Here is a 21553-nt window from a genome sequence, read left to right as displayed (position 1 = left end):
CTGATAGGTTTATAATGTTTTTTCAAGCATAAATTATCGATTTTATCTTGAATATTAAACATTTATACATTTAAAATTTTGAACATATATGATCGTACATATAAAATTAAATATATATTGTATTTGTTTTAGCTAATGACTTGAGCGAAGCTACAAGAAGTAAATGATAATTTAATAGATTTATATGTACTGGATAATACTATTAATATATTATTATTTAGATAGAAATACGACTACGGATAATATTGGTAAGAGCGAAAAATGTTATTAATTGACATAGAACTTTTTATTTCGCGTTTAATATGACATTAAATTCGAGGCTGATTTTTCCTATACAAAATTGTATAATATAACGTTTGAGAATATAAATTTCTTTTTTAAAAGTATTGTTTTTTCGATTTTATTATATATCCTATTTCTTTCAATCTATTTTAGTATTCAGAATAAGTTTGAACTTAGCTAATTCAGTTTTTTTTTTATACTTGTTTAGATAGATTATCTCAAGTTTTGGGTAAGTATTTAACTAAAGAACTTTAAAGAGTATTTAATACTGTCTTATTAATTCCTTAATTCAATCCTTAATTTTCAATTTTTTAAAAATTTGTCCGGTAAGTTTGATAAAATTTTATCATATGGAAGATTAAAGTTTTTTAATGTATTTATGATTAAAANGGTAAGTTTGACAAATTTTATCATATGGAAGATTAAAGTTTTTTAATGTATTTATGATTAAAAAAAGAATTACTTTGCCGCGATATATATTTTATCAGTTAATTGATTTTAAAGCCAACAGTAACAAAATTTTTGTAAAAAGTTTTTCGTTTTTTTATTTCCTGTATCAAATTCAAAAAAACTAATAATAATGAATTTTTAATATACTATTCATGAAGATCTAATGAAAAACCTAAGTACAAAAAGTAATGGTGTACCATACAATCAGCCATATTAATATTGATTGGTGTATAATGATATAATGCCAATATATCAATATAGCCAATTTCACACACTAAGCAAAGGAATGTTTATTGTCATTAGTTAAAAATTTATTAGGACCAGAGTTTAAAAATAAAATTATAGTAAATTTAAAATGTAAAAAAAAATTGAATATGCCTATTTTACAATAGCATAGTTTGATATATTTTATAAAATGTTTAAAACTGAATGAATATTTTCAAATTTCTGGTGCTGATAGGTTTATAATGTTTTTTCAAGCATAAATTATCGATTTTATCTTGAATATTAAACATTTATACATTTAAAATTTTGAACATATATGATCGTACATATAAAATTAAATATATATTGTATTTTTTTTTAGCTAATGACTTGAGCGAAGCTACAACAAGTAAATGATAATTTAATAGATTTATATGTACTGGATAATACTAATAATATTTTATTATTTAGATAGCAATACAACTACGGAAAATATTGGTAAGAGCGAAAAATGTTATTAATTCACAAAGCATTTGTTATTTAGATCTTAGTATGACATCAAGTTCGAGCCTAATTTTTACTACATAAAATTTAAAAATATAACGTTTGAGAATAACAAATATATATTTAAAATTATTATTTTTTCGTTTTTATTTCATATCATATTTCTTTCAATCTATTTTAGTATTCAGAATAGGTTTCAAAATAACAAATTCATTTGTTTAGATAACAATTTTCGAAATTTTAATAAATATTTTACTAAAGTTGAAATTTATACATTTAAAATGTTAAACCTATAAAATCTTTAATAATACTGTGATACTATAATACTATAATTAACCTATAAAATACTATAAAATGCTATAATTTATATTTTTTAGTTCTTGACTTAATCAATACTATGAGAAGTAAATGATTTTTTGGTGTATTACTAAAGAATGAATATTTCCAAAAGTATATTATTTTAACTTATTTATTATTTAGGTGTCATTATGGCTTCAGATAATACTGGTAATCAGAAGAAATGTTATTAATATATATATATATATATGTATATATAGAATTTGTTATATTGATCTTAATGTGACGTTAAGTTAGAGGCTAATTTTGCTACATAAAATATAAAAATAAGTTATTAAAAAACAACTTATTTATGTTTAATAAGTATGGTTTTATGTTATAAATTAATATAGAATATATATTTAACCTATATTATGTATATAACTATTCTAAACATAACTACCTAACTATACCTAACTAAATTATTCAATTCTATAATAAATCTATTCTATGTAGAACTTAGCCTATTCTGTGTTATTATTCGAACTTGTTTAGATGACAATTATGTAAATACAAGTAAGAAATTAACTAAAGAACTTTAAATTTTATGTAACACTTTTTTTCAATTCCTGTGGACAATTGAGAAATTGTATATATAAAAACACACATTATTACATGACATTTATGATTTTTTCATTTATGATGGTGATATTACTGAGGTTCTAACAATTTTTACTGATATTTTTGATGTCTTTCTCTGACTATATAAAAAAATTTCACTTTAATGTTTTTGTTATTTAGATAACGAAGTATAATTTACCTAGATATTTTTGACCATCGCTAATTCAATGTTGTGTTTATTGTTTAGATGATAATGCGGCTCCTCAAGAAACAAGTAAGTACATAAGATGCAATTTTGGACACTTAGTCTAAGAAAATTTTCAATAATGAGATTAAATTTATTTTAAAACCCATTGAAAATGCCATTGATTGTCTTGACCTGCTAGCTCAAATACCACTTAATGTCTCCGTTGAAAATTTTGGATCATTTTTAGCTTCGATGCGAAGTTGAGAAGTATTAATTTTACTATGATGTGTTTTTTTTATGTCTGTCGCAACTTTTTCTTAGCTCTCATATGACCGATTTCTTTCAGTAATACGTCGAAAGATCACAAATCATATCTAGTTGAAGACATTGCCCTTAAAAATGTAAAAAAATTCCTTCGTTCCCTTTAATGGGAAATTTCCCAAAAATATTACGATATTTAAAATCGGTAAATTTTGCCATTTTTTAAACTTGTTTCTTAAAACTACCATAACTTTTTAAAAAATTAATAAATCAACATAATTTTTTTTATATGAAGCCTTATGAATTTTCCTATCATTTGATATATTTTTGTAGACATTTGATCATTTTCCACCTACCCACAGGGGGGGGGGGTCAAAATAGCAACATCTGTACAAAAATTTAACTTTTTCAACTTAAGTTTTGAAAATGTTCGGAAATACTCTGACTTTCAAACATTAATTATAATAAAGCTTATATTATATACTATAAGTTCAAAACAGAAAAAAATTATCTCTGAAATTTATCTTCTATGTGTTAATTTTGGTGTTAACATTTTCAATTTCATATTTTAATTTTTCAACTTTAAATTGTTATAACTTTTTAAAAAATGTAATGTAACTACTACTTTATAATTTTTACAATTTCACCATAAAAATTACAATACAAAATTATTAAATATCAATTTCATACTATAATATATATTTATTCATAAATTATACTTTTAAATCAAAGAACCACTATTCACGTTATATTTAAGGAAATAGGAGTTGATGTTTTTGTAATTGTACACCAATTTCTTAAATTATAATAATAATATAGACGCTTCTAACGATATGATAATTTTTAACTGTAACAAATTAGACAATATTGATTTTTATTTGATTCACAAGCCAGCCTTTAACTTATAAATAATTTTTAGCTTCGATGTGAAGCAGAGAAGGTATAAATTTTACTATGATGTGTTTTTTTTTTTTGTGTCTGTGCACGCTCAATCTCAGCTCTCGCTGGACCGATTTTGTTGAACAATACGTCAAAAGATCACAAATCGTATCTAGTTGAAGAGATTATCCTCAAAAATTGAAAACATTTCCCTCGTTTCCGTAAATGGGGGAAACCTCCAAAAAAATTACAAATTTAAAAATCGCTAATTTTCGAAATTTTTTCAATTTTTTTTACTAAAAACTGCCGTAACTTTTTTAAAAATGAACATATCAATATAATTCTTTCTTTTATAGATGCATGATGTCATTACCTATCATTTGGTATATTTTTTTTGTAAATCTGAGACTTAACCTGCCCACAGGGGGGGATTTAAAATGACAACTTTTTCTCAAATAATTTACTTTTTCAACTAACCTTTGAAAGTGTTCCGGAAGATCTGACACTTTTATATACATCTTAAATTAAAGCTAATGTAATTTACTTTATTATGAAAAAAAAAATTTCGGAATTCATTTTGTCTTCACGGAGAAAATAGCTACCGAGTGCTATATTTGTGTGAAAATTCTCGATTTTATAATTTACATTTTTTACTTTAAAATGCTATATCATTTTTAAAAATGTATGGATCAATACAATTTTTTCATGTGAATTAGTATTTATATACATCTTTCATTTGAAATACTTCTTTTTAAATCAGACTGTTTCCTTATATACGGAGGGTGTTCAAATCTGATAAATGCATATAGAAAGTAGAACTTTTTCTACTTAACTTTTAAAAGTGTTCCGGAAATACTGACACTTTTATATATATTTTAAATTAAAGCTAATGTAATCTCATTTAATTTGAAAAAAAAATTTGACCTCTGGACTTGTCTTTGTGGTGAAAATAGACATCAAAGTTAATAAAAAATTACGATTTTTGTAAAATAATTCTTTTTTATATTTTTAACTTAATAATGCTATAACTTTTTGGAAAATGTATGGATCAGTAAATTTTTTTTTTTATAGATGTTTGATGTCTTTACTTATCATTTAGTATATTGTTTTTGTAAATCTGACACTTAACCTGCCTACAGGGGGAGATTTAAAATGACAAAAGTTATGGCAGTTTTTAGTAAAAAAAATTGAAAAAATTTCGAAAATTAGCGATTTTTAAATTTGTAATTTTTTTGGAGGTTTCCCCCATTTACGGGAAATGAGAGAAATCTTTTCAATTTTTAAGGGTTATGTCTTCGACTAGATACAATTTGTGATCTTTTGACGTATTATTGAAAGAAATCCGTTCGGTGAGAGCTGAGTAAAAGTGGTTCACAGACACACAAAAAAAAAACACATCATAGTAAAACCAATACCTTCTCAGCTTCGCATCGAAGCTAAAATACAATTTTTAATTATTAATTGGATTACCTATATAATATTACATTGAAGCAATTAAATTTTTGTTTGGTGTATTTAAATGAATTTATTGTTTTTTTACTACAAGTAATATTATCTAACTTTATGTATTGTATTAAAATACCAGTAAAAAATTTTTTATATTATCTGATTAGGTGAAGAATAGGAAGTACTAACCAAATAGCAGATTCAAAATGATAATATTTTATAATTATTCTATTAAAATTATTATTTTGTAAAACTGATTTGTAAAATAGTATTATTTTCAAATATTTAAAAAATTTTCTAAAATAATATTTTATTAAAAATATAGTATAATTATTAATTAAATTAAGATTTAAAATTTATCTTAAAAAAATGTTTAACAAAAATTTCATTAAAATATTACAATATAAAGATTTTAAAAAAGATAATTTTGTAATTTGTAAACAATTAAAAAAAGAACGTTTAAATAATGTTTTAATGGAAAATATATTTAAATATTATAATAAAATATAATAATTGTAAAATGACATATAACAATAAAAAAAATCCTTAACATTTTTTGCAAACCTTTAAATTACAAGGTATTCAATGACACATTTTTATTTATACATTATTGAGCGATTGTATAAGGAAAATATTGTGTAATTATTTAATATGTGTTATATTGATCAGTCAATTAAAATAATAGCTTTTAATCTTTGATTAAATTTATATTAGCTTATCGACGGCGACATTAACGTGCTAACTCGTCTTTTATAGAAACTATGTCTTTCCTATTTGTAGTAAACCCAAAAGAAATTAAATAAAATAGAGGATTTAAAAGGGAATATAATATAAAAATGTGTAATGCTTGTAATATACTAAAAGAAAATTAAAAGGCTGGTTCGTAGTTAGAATAAAATAAAATAAAATATAATGGAATGGAGTAATATGATATGTGGTTAAGTATGGCATAATATGTAAGGGTGTAAAGATATAAATAAAAGAGGTTCAGAAAAGTGAGTAAACGGATGCTAAACGCATGTAATAATCGAATAAATAAAATAAATACAAACGTTTATGAAAAATAAAGGATTGATATCGGTTGAAATATATTGAGTAAATGATGTTAAATATTCCTTACAAAATTTTATCATTTATCTTAATGGTTTATTAGACAATAGATTGTTTGTGGTTTGAAAGCATAAACGTAACGTAATAAGATTTTAAAATTCCAACGTTGATTCTGAATGTCACATTATATGTGTCACACGCTGTATATTACGTGTTGTGTCGTTAATATGACTGTTTAGAAAAACAATTTAATTTTAAATAATACGAAATCGTTACACAAAATCTATAAATTGTTTTATATTTATAAAAGATTCTATACACTATATTTTTATTATAAATATAAATTAATAATGTACCCTTATTTCATTTTAGAATAAGTATCCTTTTGAAAGAGTATATTTTATTAAAAGATCGACAACAATATTTTTTAAAGCTTCTCCTGGCCTTATTCTTATCTTTCGAAGTAATCATTTTACAACAAAATGTTTCGTATAACAAATTTGTAAAATTAAATTTTGTAAAACACCATTCTTATGTAAAAAGATCGTTAGTGTTATTAAAATAACAAAAGTAATCATCTGACAATAATTTTACATAAAAATAATGTTTTAGAAAATTTAATTTTACATATTTTTATACGAAACATTTTGTTGTAAAGTGATTATGCCGAAAGTTAAGAATAATTTATCTTCAAAAATTGAGTTTTAGCAAATTTTTTTTTCATTTTTTATTTTATATTTTTGAGAAAGTAAAAATAATTTTAGAAAATGTTTGTAAATACCTTTTAAAAGTTATCATAACCAAATTTTACTCAATTGAATTACATATAATAACGAAAAAAATTGGCGGGTACGAAGATTGATCAAAGAAAGTTTATAGAATATAAGCCACCCTAATCTAAATACAGAATAATTATTTCTAAATTTCAAATTTTCAATAAGTTTCAAAATTTTGAGTTAATATATATGTATAATACATGATGGATAAAAAATACAGGTAGCTAATTGTTTTTTATAACGTCGCTATCGTAGATACTGAGAATTTATTGTCAATTATGACTATCGCAGATATGTTTTCTGTATTGAAATTGGCGTATTTATAAATATTAACTAACAACATAATGCCTTAAAAACTACTATAAATTAAGCATATCTGTTGATAAATTCATAATTGACAATAAATGCTCCGTATCTAGCGACGTCATAAAAATCAATTAGTTACTTATATTTGAGTTTCTTCATACATTGTACATGTATATTACTCAAAAATATATATATTGAAAAAATCAAAAGTAGCTCTAAAAAATGGGTGTTTTTCATATACAGGATAACTTTTTTATCATATTCCACTCAATTACTTACGGAATAAATATAATTAAAACAATTTTTTTTTTGTTTATCTTTAGTTATACATTACTCTTGAATTATTAACTATTTAATACTTTTTCAGCTCATCTTTTATACTTTGTAAGGGTGTCCACTTTGTTTTTTTTAAATGGGAACACAGGTTTTAATTTTAATAAAATGTTTAAGTTTTTAATTTACTAGAAAATGGCATTTGAATTTTTAATATAACTTTATTAGTTTATAACATATAACTATTAAAAGTTTCAAATTTTTGAGTTAATATACATATATAATATACGATGAATTACAAATACAAGTAACTAATTGGTTTTTCATGATTTCGATATTCACAGGTACACAGCATTTCTTATCAATGATAGTAAGGCACATTGTTGTGAGTTTATAAATACACCAACTGGCAATACAAAAAGTTTATCTATTGATAATCAAAATTAACAATAAACATTCCGTGTCTGTGACAGCTATCTGTATTTGTAATCCCTCTTGTATTATATATGTGTAGCGAGGTGTAATATATATAGAAGTAATAAACACTTTTACGATTTAATAACAACTATACTATATTACAACGAACTAACAAATAACAGCGAGAGACGAAGCGCGTTTAAGACAGAGTGCGTNCGGTCGAATGTTCTAGAATGTTCGGTGGTGAATTCGAATATGAATGTCAACTGGTTGAGTTGCGTAGGAGGTATCTTTTCTCTCCGTTGGGTGAAAGCATATACAAGTGGCTTATGATCGGTGAAAATGGTACATGGTTGTGCTTCGACAATGTGCCTGAAATACTTCACCGATTCATAGATGGCAAGCAACTCACGATAATACGCAGGCCACGCACTTTGTTTCACCGACATTTTCTTTGAAAAAAATGCTATGGGTTGCCAGATGTTATTGACTCGCTGCTGCAGACATGCGCCGATAGATTGGCTAGATGCGTCTGTGAATAGTCCAAGTCGTGCGGCTGGATGAGGATGTGCTAAAAGAGTAGCGGTCGCAAGACTTTCTTTGCATGTGGTGAACGCTTTTTCTAACTCGGGAGTCCATTCTATCGGTTGGGAACCTTTTGTCTTCGGGCCTTTGAGAATACCGTGAAGTGGTGCTTGCAGGTCGGCAGCTTTGGGAATAAACCGGCGATAAAAATTTACCATTCCCAAAAACCGGCGTAATCCTTGCATAGATTTTGGCAATGGATACTGTCGTAGGGCTTCGACGCGTTCCGGTGGCGGGCGGGTGCCTTCAGAAGATACTAGGTAACCTAGAAATTTCACCTCAGCCGAACCTAATACACATTTTTGCGGGTTAACGACAACACCGTAGTCAGAAAGTCTCCCGAAAAGAGTGCGTAAATGCTGTTTGTGGTCCTCTTCCGATTTAGAGAATACCAAAATGTCATCAATATATGCATAACAGAAGTCCAACCCATTGGTAACTTCGTCTATGAAGCGTTGAAAAGTTTGTCCAGCATTTCGCAATCCGAATGTCATAAAAGGAAATTCGTAAAGTCCGAATGGAGTGGTAATGGCTGTTTTGCATATATCGTCCGGATTAACAGGTATTTGATGGTAAGCCTTTACCAGATCGATTGTGGAAAATAGCGTGCAATTAGCCAGGTTGTGCGAGAAATCATGTATGTGTCTGACTGGATAGGAGTCTGGTATAGTTCGGGCGTTCAGCGCGCGGTAATCACCGCAAGGACGCCAGCTGTTCTCCCCTTTCGGTGCTAAATGTAATGGTGAAGACCACGGACTGCTTGAAGGTCTAGCGGTACCTGCCTTGACCATTTCCGCGAATTCCTGTTTGGCGATTTTTAGTCTACCTGGAGCTAAGCGGCGTGGGCGGCAGGCTATTGGCTGACCAGGTGTCGTAAGAATGTGGTGCACTGTTTGATGTTTTATTGTCCTGGGCAATCCGGTGGGACGTGTGATGTCCGGAAATTCTGCGAGAAGTGCAGCCCAAGGGGAAGTGTTGGCAACTGATTTTATGCTGCATTGATTTACAGAGGAAACCTTACCATTCACAGCCAAGCCTGTGACACCATCAATAAGACGTTTGGTACGGCAATCCGGCAGCAAGTGGTAGTATGCCATGAAGTCGGAACCAATGATAGGAGTACTCACGTCGGCGACAATAAAACTCCACGGGAAACTGCGTCGAAGTCCTAAATTCAAATTGAGATGGACCGTCCCGTAAGTTTATATGGCACTGTTGTTGGCCGCGCTGAGGTCGTAATCGGTGGCATGGCGTCGTTCCCGTAGTAGCCGTTGAGGGTAACAAGATAAGTCGGAACCGGAGTCGACTAAAAATTGGCGTTTTGTTATTTGATCTGTAACAAACAGGCGGCTGCTCGGGTTCGGACAGTCTGTTGCCGCCGCTACTGACTGTCGTTGGGGTTTTCCTGATACTTGCAGGGAGCCTTACATTTGGCAGCCTTTTCTCCATAAGTGCTATGATACCAACACCATCCTTTGCCGTTAGTCAGTTCCACGTTTGAACGGTTACGTGACCTAGAGCGGGAACGTTGCGGGCGTTTAGCACATAATTCGCTTACCTGTTTTGCGAGTGCTTCAATGGCGGCTAAAACATCGAGTTCCTTTTTATTGTTCGTCGTGGCAACAGCATGGACGAATTGCGAGGGGGCTGGCTGCACTTCAACAATTTTGTCAGCCAGCTCGGCTACCTTATCCAGAGGAAGCTCTGATTGTGCGGTTAAAATAGCTTGTGCATGTGATGGTAGACGGCGGAGCCAAAGTTGACGTAAAATATTGTCTTGTAATGTAGTAGTGCCGGCAAGGGAACGGAGATGTCGTAAGAACTGTGATGGCTTACGGTCACCTAGTTCTTCTTCATTGATGAGTTGCCGCACACGTTGTTCTTCTAAGAGAACTAACAAATAACAGCGAGAGACGAAGCGCGTTTAAGACAGAGTGCGTAAGTGATTGACTGATCGATTGATTGACTGGAGCGACGATCTTGCCCTTAAATAGTCAGAGGAATCTTCTAGAAGCGGCGGCGGAACTCTCTAGAACATTCGACCGCCACACGCTTATGTAGAGCGACGAATCTTCTAGAGGCGGCGGCGGCCGAACATTCTAGAATATTCGACCGCCACAGATCCTTTAGGGCTCGTGGCACCAGTAATTATTGTTGCTAAAATATTCATGCAAAAATTATGGCAAGAGAAAATAGATTGGGACGAGCAGATACCTAAATTATTACTAGATGATTGGTTAAGGTACATAAATAATTTACAGTATCTCAACACTTTAAGAATACCACGGTGNTATTAAAATTAAAACCTGTGTTCCCATTTAAAAAAAACAAAGTGGACACCCTTACAAAGTATAAAAGATGAGCTGAAAAAGTATTAAATAGTTAATAATTCAAGAGTAATGTATAACTAAAGATAAACAAAAAAAAAATTGTTTTAATTATATTTATTCCGTAAGTAATTGAGTGGAATATGATAAAAAAATCATCTGTATTTAACACCTTTTATATGGACATTTCTGTAATTTGGGTCGGCTTTAAAATATTTATTATACTATTACATAATCCAAAATATAATTCACTAAATACTAAATTAAATAATTTTTTTGTTTTCTATTAAATATACAATTTTGACTTCTGTGGCCATTAGTAATATTTTTCTTTAAACACGGCGTAATGGATAGTCAACTAAAAGCCCAAGGAGTTAAATTTAGTTATTTGTAAAAATATTATACAGGAAAGTATTACATACACATATGTATTTTATAAATAACCCAAACCAACTTAGTAATCAATTTTGAGAATTGATTAATACATTTTTTTAATATTATTATGTAACTTTAGATTTAACATTTAATAAGTATAATTATATCTATTTCTAATGTTTTATAAAAATGTCGCATTCATATTTTTATGTGATAACATACATATTTATTTATTTAAACATTATATAAATTTTAAATCATTATTTTATCACATACGATCATTTTTATATCATAGTAAGAGGTAAAGTTCGGTCGAAAAATACCTAATGAGAATTATAAAAAACATAACATAATATTTACAGCGTTTCATTCTCAGCATATATATTTATTTAAGATTGTTAATGACTTCCAATTGAGAATATTCTTTCGTTCAACACTAATTACGCAAGATTTATTAGTGTCTTGATTTTTGATATGTCGCAAATGTTTTTTAAATCTAACTCCTATGTTTCTATTTATTTGAACTATGAAAAATTTTTCACACCTTTCTTATTCAGTGGTGTATTTTGAATGATTTCTCGGATGGTGTCCAACTTTTAATGAACGTCATAAACGAAAATTGTAGAATTGTTTATTGACGTAAAGAAAACTTACTATTTTTCTAATTACTATTTTAGGAATTGACAAATAATTTGAAATTTGAAATTTTGGGACTGTTGTATCTTAAAATAAACAACCCCAGTGTCTTAACTTAAAGTAATAAATGTTTAATAATAACTCAAATGTATTTAATTATAGATATAATTAAACAATGCAAAACATACAAAATAAATATACACTAAAAACACAATAAAACAATACACAAAATGAAAATTTAATGTCATAAACGTACCGCGCGAAAAGAGATTACCTTCGGTGCTCCCGAAGTCCTCTCTCCTCTACGATTCATTCCATTTCGTCTTATATACTAAAAAATTTTGTTTTTCTTCTTTTTACAAAATTAATAATATTATCATTTTCAAAAATGTTTATAAATATTTAATTCCTGGTCTAGTAACAATAGATCAGGAAATTACAATTAAACAAAACATTACAAACATTTTTTACTTCCAGTTTTACAAATTATAAACTATATTACAGTATACATAGTGATTTTTTATCATAACCCACTCATTTACTTGTAGAATAAATATAATTTTAACGTTTTTTTTGGTTTTCTTTAGTTACACATTATTCTTAAATTATTAACTATTTAAAACTTTTTATGTTCATCCCTTATGCCTTGTAAGGGTGTCAACTTTGTCTTTTTGTCTTTTAAATGGGAACACATATTTTGAATATAATAAAATGTTTGGATTTTTAATTAAATAGTACATGGCATTTGAATTTTTAATATAACTTTATTAGTTTATTAGATATAAACATTTGAAGTTTCAAATTTTTGAGTTTATATACATGTATAATACACATGGTGATATGATTACAAATACAGGTAGCTAAATGGTTTATATGATATCAATGTCGCAGTCACGGGTTGTTTATTATCAATTATGACTATCATAGATATACTTTTTGTATTGTCAGTTGGTGTATTTATAAACTCACAACAATGACCCTTACTACCATTGATAATAACAATGCTGTGTAACTGCTAATTTCTTTGAAATTGTTTTAAACAAGGTAACTCATAACTAAATACTTTATTTATAATAAGTAAACAAATAATAAAATCTCCTTTCAGTATTGATGTTTGTAAATTGCTTGCTTTTGATGATGTTTCAGTTTCATTCCACTTCGAAATTATAAATAACGATTCAATTAGGTACACAAAATGCTCAAGAAAATCATTGACAGCATAAAAACGTTCAACTCATTTAGTCGCACATAATTGTTTTAATGATTTTTTAGTTATACATTTTTGACTTTCTTCGATTTGACTTTTCAACACATCTTTTCGTTTAGGGTGTATGAAAAAATCTCTAACTTTTGATGTTGTTCATAATCAATTTCATGTTTTTTGTATAGAACATGAATAAGAAATAGCAAGGTTTAAAACATGAACAGCACAATGAACAAACGTCGCAAGTGGATGACTTTGGTGAATAAGAGATTGAGCTTCGTTAAATTAACCAGACATAGAAGCACATCCATCGTAACTCAGTCTTCTAAGGTATTTTGTTTCTACACCAAATGAATGTAAACTTTGAATAATAATATATAAACCTTTTCCAGTAGTATCTATTATAGGCACAAACTGAAGAATTCTTCCTTGATAATCATATTTTCAACATCTAAATATCGAACACACAAAGTTACTTGTTCGCTTTCACCAATGTCAGCCGTTTCATCAGCAAGTATTTTGAAACATCTTTGGACATTTATGTTTGTTATGATTTTATTTAAAATAATTTTATTGCAGGATTCAATTATTTCATTTTAAAGTGTTTCACTTGTATATTTTATTGTTTCTTCAGCTTCCAAAAATGATTTTAAACGGTCATCTCCTTGGCTCTGTATCTTAATATTTCTCTAAAATTTCCTTGAATTTTTTGGATAACTTGTCATTTTCTTGATATATATTGAAGTTACAAAGATAGCCGTTATTGTCAAAAAAAAAATTTAAATAATAATAATAACATTAAAAATGTAAATAATAATTAAACCTATAAGGTAGTTAAACCCTAAAGTTATTTTCGATTTGTTAAAGTCGTTAAAATTAATTCAAATCTTCTGTTATTTTCTTTTATCAGAATTAATATGTCATTAATTTAATTATTAATTAAATTGTTAAACTATATTATATATTCAANGCAATTATTGATTAAATTGTTAAACTATATTATACAGTGACGAGCAAAAGTGAACACAACTACCAACATTTTTGGAAAATTAGCATTTTCAAAACTAAATATTAATTTAATTTAATACATTTTTGAATCCATATTATAGGGGTTAAAACAAAAGTTTATGCACAAAAAATAGTCACGAAAAAGATAAAAGGCCTGAGAGTTTGTTTATTTAAAAATACTCACTTTTGCACCTGTTATTAATACAACGTAAAAACCCAAATCGTAGTGCGTGTCTTTGACTTGCTATTTTTAGGACGTCTGAAGAAAAGAGTTTTTTCATTCTTGATTTGTTTACATTTCTTTCTATTACAAAAAGAATACTCTATTTCTATTTTAATCAGTCTTTCGTAGTGAAAGGAACCAACATAAAATTACTCCTCAAAAAACGGCACAAATTATTTCGATACTAAAATCGGGTCAATCAACCAGAGAAGTGGCTCGTCAGAGTGGCGTCAGCCAAACGACAGTGCAAAAAATAAAAAATAAAGGTTGTCCTAACGCTTTACCTCGACTAAAAGGAAGACCTAAGTGTACTACCCCACAAGATAGATGAAGACTTGCTCACTTTTAACAAACGGAGAAGCATCTTCATCTTCAATGGCAGCCAATCTATTACAACAATACACGGGAAAAAAAGTAAGCAGGTGGACAGCTTCGAGAATTCTCAAGGAACAAAATTTTGTGTGTGCCGAAAAAAGAGAAAACCATTGCGGGTTTTCAAAAAAAATATGAAGGCTAGGTTAAAGTTTGCTAAAGATCATAAACACTGGACAGAAAAAGACTGAAGAAGGGTGATATGGTCGGATGAAACCAAAATTAATAGATACTGCTCTGACGGAAAGTCCTGGTTCTGGAAATGGACTGTCGAGAGCCTTAAACCATCTCATATCAAGCAGACGGTCAAGCATGGTGAAGGATCTGTCATGCTATGGGGCTGTTTTACTGCACATGGACCCGGACCCATTCATAAAATTGTTTGTACTATGGATCAATATATGTATAAAAACATTCTATCAAGTAATTTGCAAGGTGTGGTCGCAAAAATGCCAATACCAAACAATGAAGTCATTTTCCAACAGGATAATGACCCCAAGCATACAGCGAAATCCCTTAAACAATGGCTTGCCAATCAAAAATTTAAAACTATGGATTGGCCAGCTCAAAGTCCCGACCTGAACCCAATAGAANTTTTTCTTCAAAATATATATATATTTTTTTTGATAATTCTCTGTATTATTCTTAAAATATTGTATTCTTTGACCAATAATACAATTAAAATAAATAAGTATTGTTTATACTAAATTTATTTATAATTGGCTTATACATTTTTTTAATGAATTTTTACAATTAAGTTTCCTTGACAATTAGATGTAAATGTTGATTTCATCCACATTTAAGTTCACTTCGTTTTTTCCCGTGAAAAATAAACTATCGTCTTGTGTAATTATTAAGATTTATTTAATTAGTTATTGATATGGCAAGTGAAAAAAATATATTTGGTCAAACAAATGAATCAAACTTACATAAGGTCATACGTAGAGTTGAAGAAATATGGAATCGTCGTTTCATGCATCCTAATTGTGTTTTAAATAATACACATAAAGGACAAATATCAAAAAATTCAACTAAAGATGGAAGAATTATCTGTAAACACTATTAAGATTAATAATTAAACTAACTATTTCGAATAGAGAAAAAGTTTTTTAATATAAAATATAAGAAAAATTAATAATAAGTTCTCTTATTCATATATAACAATAATTCAGTCGCTTTACTTTAATTTAACTATTTTAATATTAAAAACCTTTTTCGAAATTGATTATTTAATTAATAATTATTAAAATTATATTCAATTTGCAGCAATTATTAATAAAAATATTTATCCTATAAAAAATTCCATTATTCCAAAAAAATGCACGTATCGAAAAACGAATAAAAATGATAAAATTATTCCAGAAAAATTGGTAACTATAATTATATTAATATATTTATTCGATTTAGCTATGTTATTGGGGTTTGTCTGATTCAAAAATATAAAATAAACTATCAACCCCCTTAATATAAATGCGGTAACATAATGTTTAATATTATTCTGCTATTTTTTCTATTAGATTTTTATGGGAAATTCAATTTTTATCGAAGATAATAATATAATATTAAGTATAGTTTATTTGTTTATTTAAATATCTCTTTGGTTACCTAGAATATGATGCAGCAAAGAGAATTCGGAACACTTTTTCAGAATGAAAAATCTGAAAAATATAAAAATGAAATTTTAAATTCAACAGAAAAAAAAAATATAGCAATTTCAAAAGACAATCCGCTATTAATATCAGCTGATTTGTTAGAAAAGGTATATTTTATTATGCTTTATTTCAATAAAAAGATTTTAGGGTATACCCTAAACCATTTTTTGGACTTAAAGCAGATTTTTTAAATAAATTTATCATATAATTAAATATATTTTTATGATCCGTTAAGAGTTTTCATAAGAAAAATTTGGAACGCAAAAAATCCGAAATAAAAAAACAACTTTTTGAGATATCTTCTAATACTACTGCTCGACCAAATTTAAAAAGAAATTCATCCGAAGAAGATGAAAAAGTCATAAAAAGTATACAACTTTTAAAATATAATTCATTTTTAAAAAATATGAAGTTTTGATTTTTGAAACAAATATGTAATATTTTTAAACATAAATTATTTTAGAGCCAAAAGTTAGTTCTAATCCTTTGACCTTAAATACGCCGAATGACGTAAATTTACTTGCTCTGTCCACTATTGAAGTAATAAAAGTACCAGAGAAAGAAAAAGGTAATTAGTTATTTAATCTATTTATTTTATGTAAAATTAAATAAAAAAAGATTATTTATTAAACATAATTAATTATAATAATACGAGTTAAATTAATATAACTTCTGCAGAGGCGTGTAATTAAGGGGGTCCATGGACGTTTTAAACAAAAGTAATTATACGTGTTTAATTTCATATTCCAAAACCTTAAATAAACCTAAATAATAGTAAACTGTTCAACAAAGTTTTTTATTAATTTTATGAAAAATGTTTAAATATGGTTACACTTGCAGAAGTAATGCAAAATCAGAACACAAAATCTCTTGATCAGTATAATGCACCTTCATTTAAATCGCCCACATCATGGTATACTTCAGACACAATTAATGAGTACATTAAAATGATAGTAAAACGGTCAGAAGGTGAAGTTTATGCAGTTGTCACTGATTTTATTGTAGCGTATCTTCGAGGAGGTTATCCAGCTGTAAGAAGATGGATAAAAAAAGATATTCACACAATAAAATTACTTTTTGTGCCCATGAATGTATATGGGAGTCATTGGATATTGACAGTGGTTAATATACCTGAAAAGACTGTGACATCATATGATAGTCTTAAGTCGTATAAGGGTCCTTATCCAATGGTATTAAAAAATTTCTTAATTGAATGGGAGATGGACAAAAAAGGAAAAGCTTCTACATGGACATTACAAATAGGCGAGACATCTCGCCAAACCAATGGACATGATTGTGGGCCATTTACTGTTGAGCTGGCAGAAAAAATGTCTCGAGGAGATACAACACCAATAAATGCAAATTTTATGCCTTTTATAAGATTAAGACACAAAAATGAAATTATTGCTGGCGAGCTATTCAATTAATATTTTTATGAATGAAATTTTATTTTTGTATTTTATATCAATTTTCTTAATATTCACTATAAATTGAAATTTTTATTTGTATACCACCAAACATTTTTTTACTTTTTCTATGTTTAATTGTTGTTTTGTTATTTTATTTTAATCTTATTTTTCTTTGTAACATTTCATTTAAGAAATTCAAATTTAATATAAATTTATCTTAACTGAAATAATTTAATGTTCTTGTTATGTGAATATACAAATATTATAATATACAGTTATGGATACAATTAAGTTAAAAAGTCAGCCAATTATAAATTTTTAAATTAACAAGCGTATCTACTATCTTAACAACTTAATTTTAATTTTACTAAATGACGATTCATAAAGAATTTCATAACTTTTGTTTATTTTTTAAATACTATTTTAATTATAAAAAATTCTTTTCTGTATTTTTTATGAATGCGGTATATTGAATAGGGGTCACTAAACTTATTTGTTTATAATTCTTTAAACTGATAAACTATAAAATAAATTTAAAAATGAACAACAAGTTCAGAATATTTCCGTTGTCATTATATTTTTGCTACGGGTATTTTTGTTATCTAAATGACCCAATGAAATCCAAATAATTTCTAGAAATCTCTAATAAAATGTGAATAAATACGTGTCGTCGAATCCTATCAAATTATCTTCAATTTTGTTATTTATTTAAAATACCATTTATTTTATAGTAAATAAATATAGTATATTATAAATAAAGTTAATACTAATATATTAGGCATTTTTTTTAAGTCGTAGGGTGTCCAGACATGGAGGACATCCCCCCAAAATACGCCACTGATTATTGATGTACCTTCTGGTGTTCCACAAGGTAGACATCTTTCTCCCTTGTTATTTAAATTATTTATCAATGATATTAAAAGTTCACTTGTTAACTGCCGTTTCCTTCTCATTGCTGATGACCTCAAACTATTTTTAAAAATTAATTCATTTAGGAACTGCTTATTAATACAGGACGATCTTAATTATCTGGTAAATTGGGCTAAAAATCGTGAGTGGAGCTGAATATTTCAAAATGTTATTCAATGTCGTTTTATTGAACTCGTGATCATATAAATTACTCGTATAGGGTTAATGATAATATATTGTTATCTGAAATTTTTGGAGGCAAAACCAAATTAAATTAATAACCATCATACTTAAATTTTAAGGTTTTGATAACCCAATTAATCGTTTTATGTAGTCATCTGATTTTTAGCTATCACAGATTAGTAGAAAACTAGGTGGCCACCATTATCCACAGACTATCTTTCCCCAATCCCACTATAACATTTAAGTTAACAAAGTTCAGCTATTTTAATTAAATTAATTAATTAGTTAATGAAATTGATAATATACTTACCACGTTAAACTTTTCTCTAAATAAGTTTCTCTTTCCCTCTATGAACACATTTAAATTTAAAAAAATAATATACAAGAGTATTAGGCGANCATGAATACATTTAAATTTAAAAAAATAATATACAAGAGTATTAGGCGAAAAATTTAATTTTGCGAGATACCATTTACAATAAACATGGAGTACAAATTTAGTTATTGAATTAAAATAACTTGGGATATTTTTGTGACTCGAAATAATTACAACATCGGCATACAATGAAACAAGTTAATTGTTTCACTAACTTGTAACACCATTTTAACATATACCTATTTGAAATTTAATGCTTAAGTACGCAATTTACTTACATGCATCAAAGAACGACCCAATATAACCCCGCGAAGACTTATGAAAATACGCGGGTCGGTGACATTCTGTCGACCCGACCACAATTGCGGTAATATGTATTGACAGGCGGTCGGTTCGTAACACGGTAACTATTGTATTGATAACGTTGGTCGTATACGATATCAAAAACCGACCCAGGTCGGGTATATAGACACACCGATTATTTTTTTACATTGTTTCATTATTACCAAACCTGATAGTATTAATTATTTATTGTGATTCTTTTGCAAATTGTTTTCAATTATTCATACAACTAAATTAAATGTTGCGTTAAACTTATAACAAATTAATTTATTGGTTAAATAATTTATTATATTAACATAAAATTAATTATTTATTAATTTTACTCTATTAAATAATTTGTTAGGATGTTTACATTGCATATCCTTCAGTTATTGTATTAACATTTGACTCAACAAACAGACTTAACAAATTCATATAGTTAAAAGTATATAAATACATTTCATTCAATAGTGTTTAATTGTTCTAGCATGAGGTAAGTTAATATTTAATTTACTTAATTTGTTTATTAATTTGTAACCATTTTTTTATTATCTATAGTATAAATGGATAAGTTAAATAAATTTATTCGACCTATAGGATTACGAAGACGAACAAGATCAGCCAGTAGTGTTGGTAATTTAACTCATTGCTTTTATTTTTTGTATACAATATATATATAAACTTAGATATATTTAAATATATACAAATTTTATACTTTATGTCATAGCTTATCCTGGAAGTAAGGCTCAAAGTGATGATTCAAGTAGTAATTCTAAAGACGTAGGAATTTCAAGTATTTATCATGTGAGTATTGTAATTATAGAGATAAATATTTGTCCCTAATTTTCATTTAAAAATGAATGTTAAACATTAGAGTGACTCTGATGATATAAGTGGTGCACCTCAATCGGTTCCATTTGCTTTGCTATCAAAACATTTAATGAATTTGGAATCTGATTCTGTCAATGAAAATTTAACTCATGGTAAACCATTTACCAGAAGGTATAATAGTGCCACTCTTAAAGTTTATTATAAACATTTTAGAGTTAAATATATATATTGTTTTAGTTATTTTAATTAATATAATTCATTTTAAGGAAACGGAAATTTAAAAAAATGATAGTTGATCCAGATGTAAAATTTACTTCTCGTATTGCTACTGGATGTTCTCATAGCAGTATTGAAAAGAAAAGAACTACACGTCATTCTGCTAGTATGCCTAGGTATATAATTTAAAACTTACTAATTTTTCCCTTCTTTTTTAATTTTAAAATTAAATTAATAAAATAAANATCTTTTTTAATTTCAAAATTAAATTAATAAAATAAATGTTGTAGAAATTGTGGTTCATTAATATTAGCTATTGGCAAAAGGAAGCGTAGTAATCGTGAAGTTCTTACTAGTAGTAGTGTTCAAGGTACTTCTAGCACTAANTGAAGTTCTTACTAGTAGTAGTGTTCAAGGTACTTCTAGCACTAAAATAATGGATGTTGATATTGCAAGTAGTTCAAGTAGTCTAAGTTCATCTGAAAGTGAAACTGGAATATTTACTAATGATGAAGGTAGAGAAGGTAAGCTTAGTGTTAGTAGTAATTAGAACATAGCTACTGTATCAATGTAATAGTAATTTTCAAAAGTATATTTTTCATTAAACATTTTAGGTGATGATGAACAAAGTGATTGGGTTGGTAATGCATATGGAGCTGGTGGTATAACTGATGATGATACTGAACCTATGAAAATAGATTGTCAAAGACTTTTATCTGTAAGCTTACAAAATAATGTTATGACGGATGGACGAGGACCTGGTCGACTTCCATTTTGGACAAGAAAAGTATTTTTCCAATTATTTTAAATTATATATATATTTATATTTTTTGTTGTGATATTTAGGCTGGAGATAGAGAAATCAGAGGCGGACTTCGTAGAGTAAGATCTGTTAAACCAAGTTTTTCTGTTTTGACTTCTGCTAATGAAAAGGTTTCTCAATTCTTACGAGATCCAGCCCAATCAGAATTAAGGTAAAAAATATAATGCAACC

At 27.5% G+C, this 21553-nt stretch overlaps 3 protein-coding genes across 3 annotated transcripts in view; all 3 read left to right on the top strand.

Moving 5' to 3' along the window:
- LOC126894982 (putative uncharacterized protein DDB_G0282133) overlaps nt 1-21553 on the top strand; it is a 175613-nt gene that overhangs the window by 13963 nt on the left and 140097 nt on the right. The window lies entirely within an intron of this gene.
- Nucleotides 16066-18026, top strand: LOC126894985 (sentrin-specific protease 1-like). Its single transcript, XM_050666397.1, has 4 exons — nt 16066-16421; nt 16550-16682; nt 16778-16882; nt 17155-18026. Exons 1-4 carry the CDS (start codon nt 16275-16277, stop codon nt 17739-17741), a joined length of 972 nt encoding a protein of 323 aa, XP_050522354.1. The 5' UTR covers nt 16066-16274; the 3' UTR covers nt 17742-18026.
- On the top strand, nt 19748-21545 carry LOC126894988 (G patch domain-containing protein 2-like). The gene is made up of 9 exons (XM_050666401.1): nt 19748-20005; nt 20071-20145; nt 20240-20316; nt 20387-20514; nt 20610-20735; nt 20850-20929; nt 20976-21083; nt 21174-21346; nt 21406-21545. Exons 2-9 carry the CDS (start codon nt 20076-20078, stop codon nt 21535-21537), a joined length of 894 nt encoding a protein of 297 aa, XP_050522358.1. The 5' UTR covers nt 19748-20005; nt 20071-20075; the 3' UTR covers nt 21538-21545.

Source organism: Daktulosphaira vitifoliae, unplaced genomic scaffold (genome assembly GCF_025091365.1).
Source record: "Daktulosphaira vitifoliae isolate Bord-2020 unplaced genomic scaffold, ASM2509136v1 Scaffold_1, whole genome shotgun sequence".
NCBI classification, from domain to species: Eukaryota; Metazoa; Arthropoda; class Insecta; order Hemiptera; family Phylloxeridae; genus Daktulosphaira; species Daktulosphaira vitifoliae.
Note: the sequence above shows the minus strand (reverse complement) of the source record. Positions and strands in the feature narration are given on the sequence as shown.

Bases quoted from the DNA above. Each gene is read 5' to 3' on its own strand.
- LOC126894985 (XM_050666397.1), top strand. From the start codon at position 16,275: ATGATGCAGCAAAGAGAATTCGGAACACTTTTTCAGAATGAAAAATCT. The intron at 16,422-16,549 runs GTATATTTTATT...TGATCCGTTAAG, and splicing joins CAGCTGATTTGTTAGAAAAG to AGTTTTCATAAGAAAAATTT. The intron at 16,883-17,154 runs GTAATTAGTTAT...TTACACTTGCAG, and splicing joins AGTACCAGAGAAAGAAAAAG to AAGTAATGCAAAATCAGAAC.
- LOC126894988 (XM_050666401.1), top strand. From the start codon at position 20,076: ATGGATAAGTTAAATAAATTTATTCGACCTATAGGATTACGAAGACGA. The intron at 20,736-20,849 runs GTATATAATTTA...TAAATGTTGTAG, and splicing joins CATTCTGCTAGTATGCCTAG to AAATTGTGGTTCATTAATAT. The intron at 20,930-20,975 runs GTACTTCTAGCA...GTAGTGTTCAAG, and splicing joins TACTAGTAGTAGTGTTCAAG to GTACTTCTAGCACTAAAATA.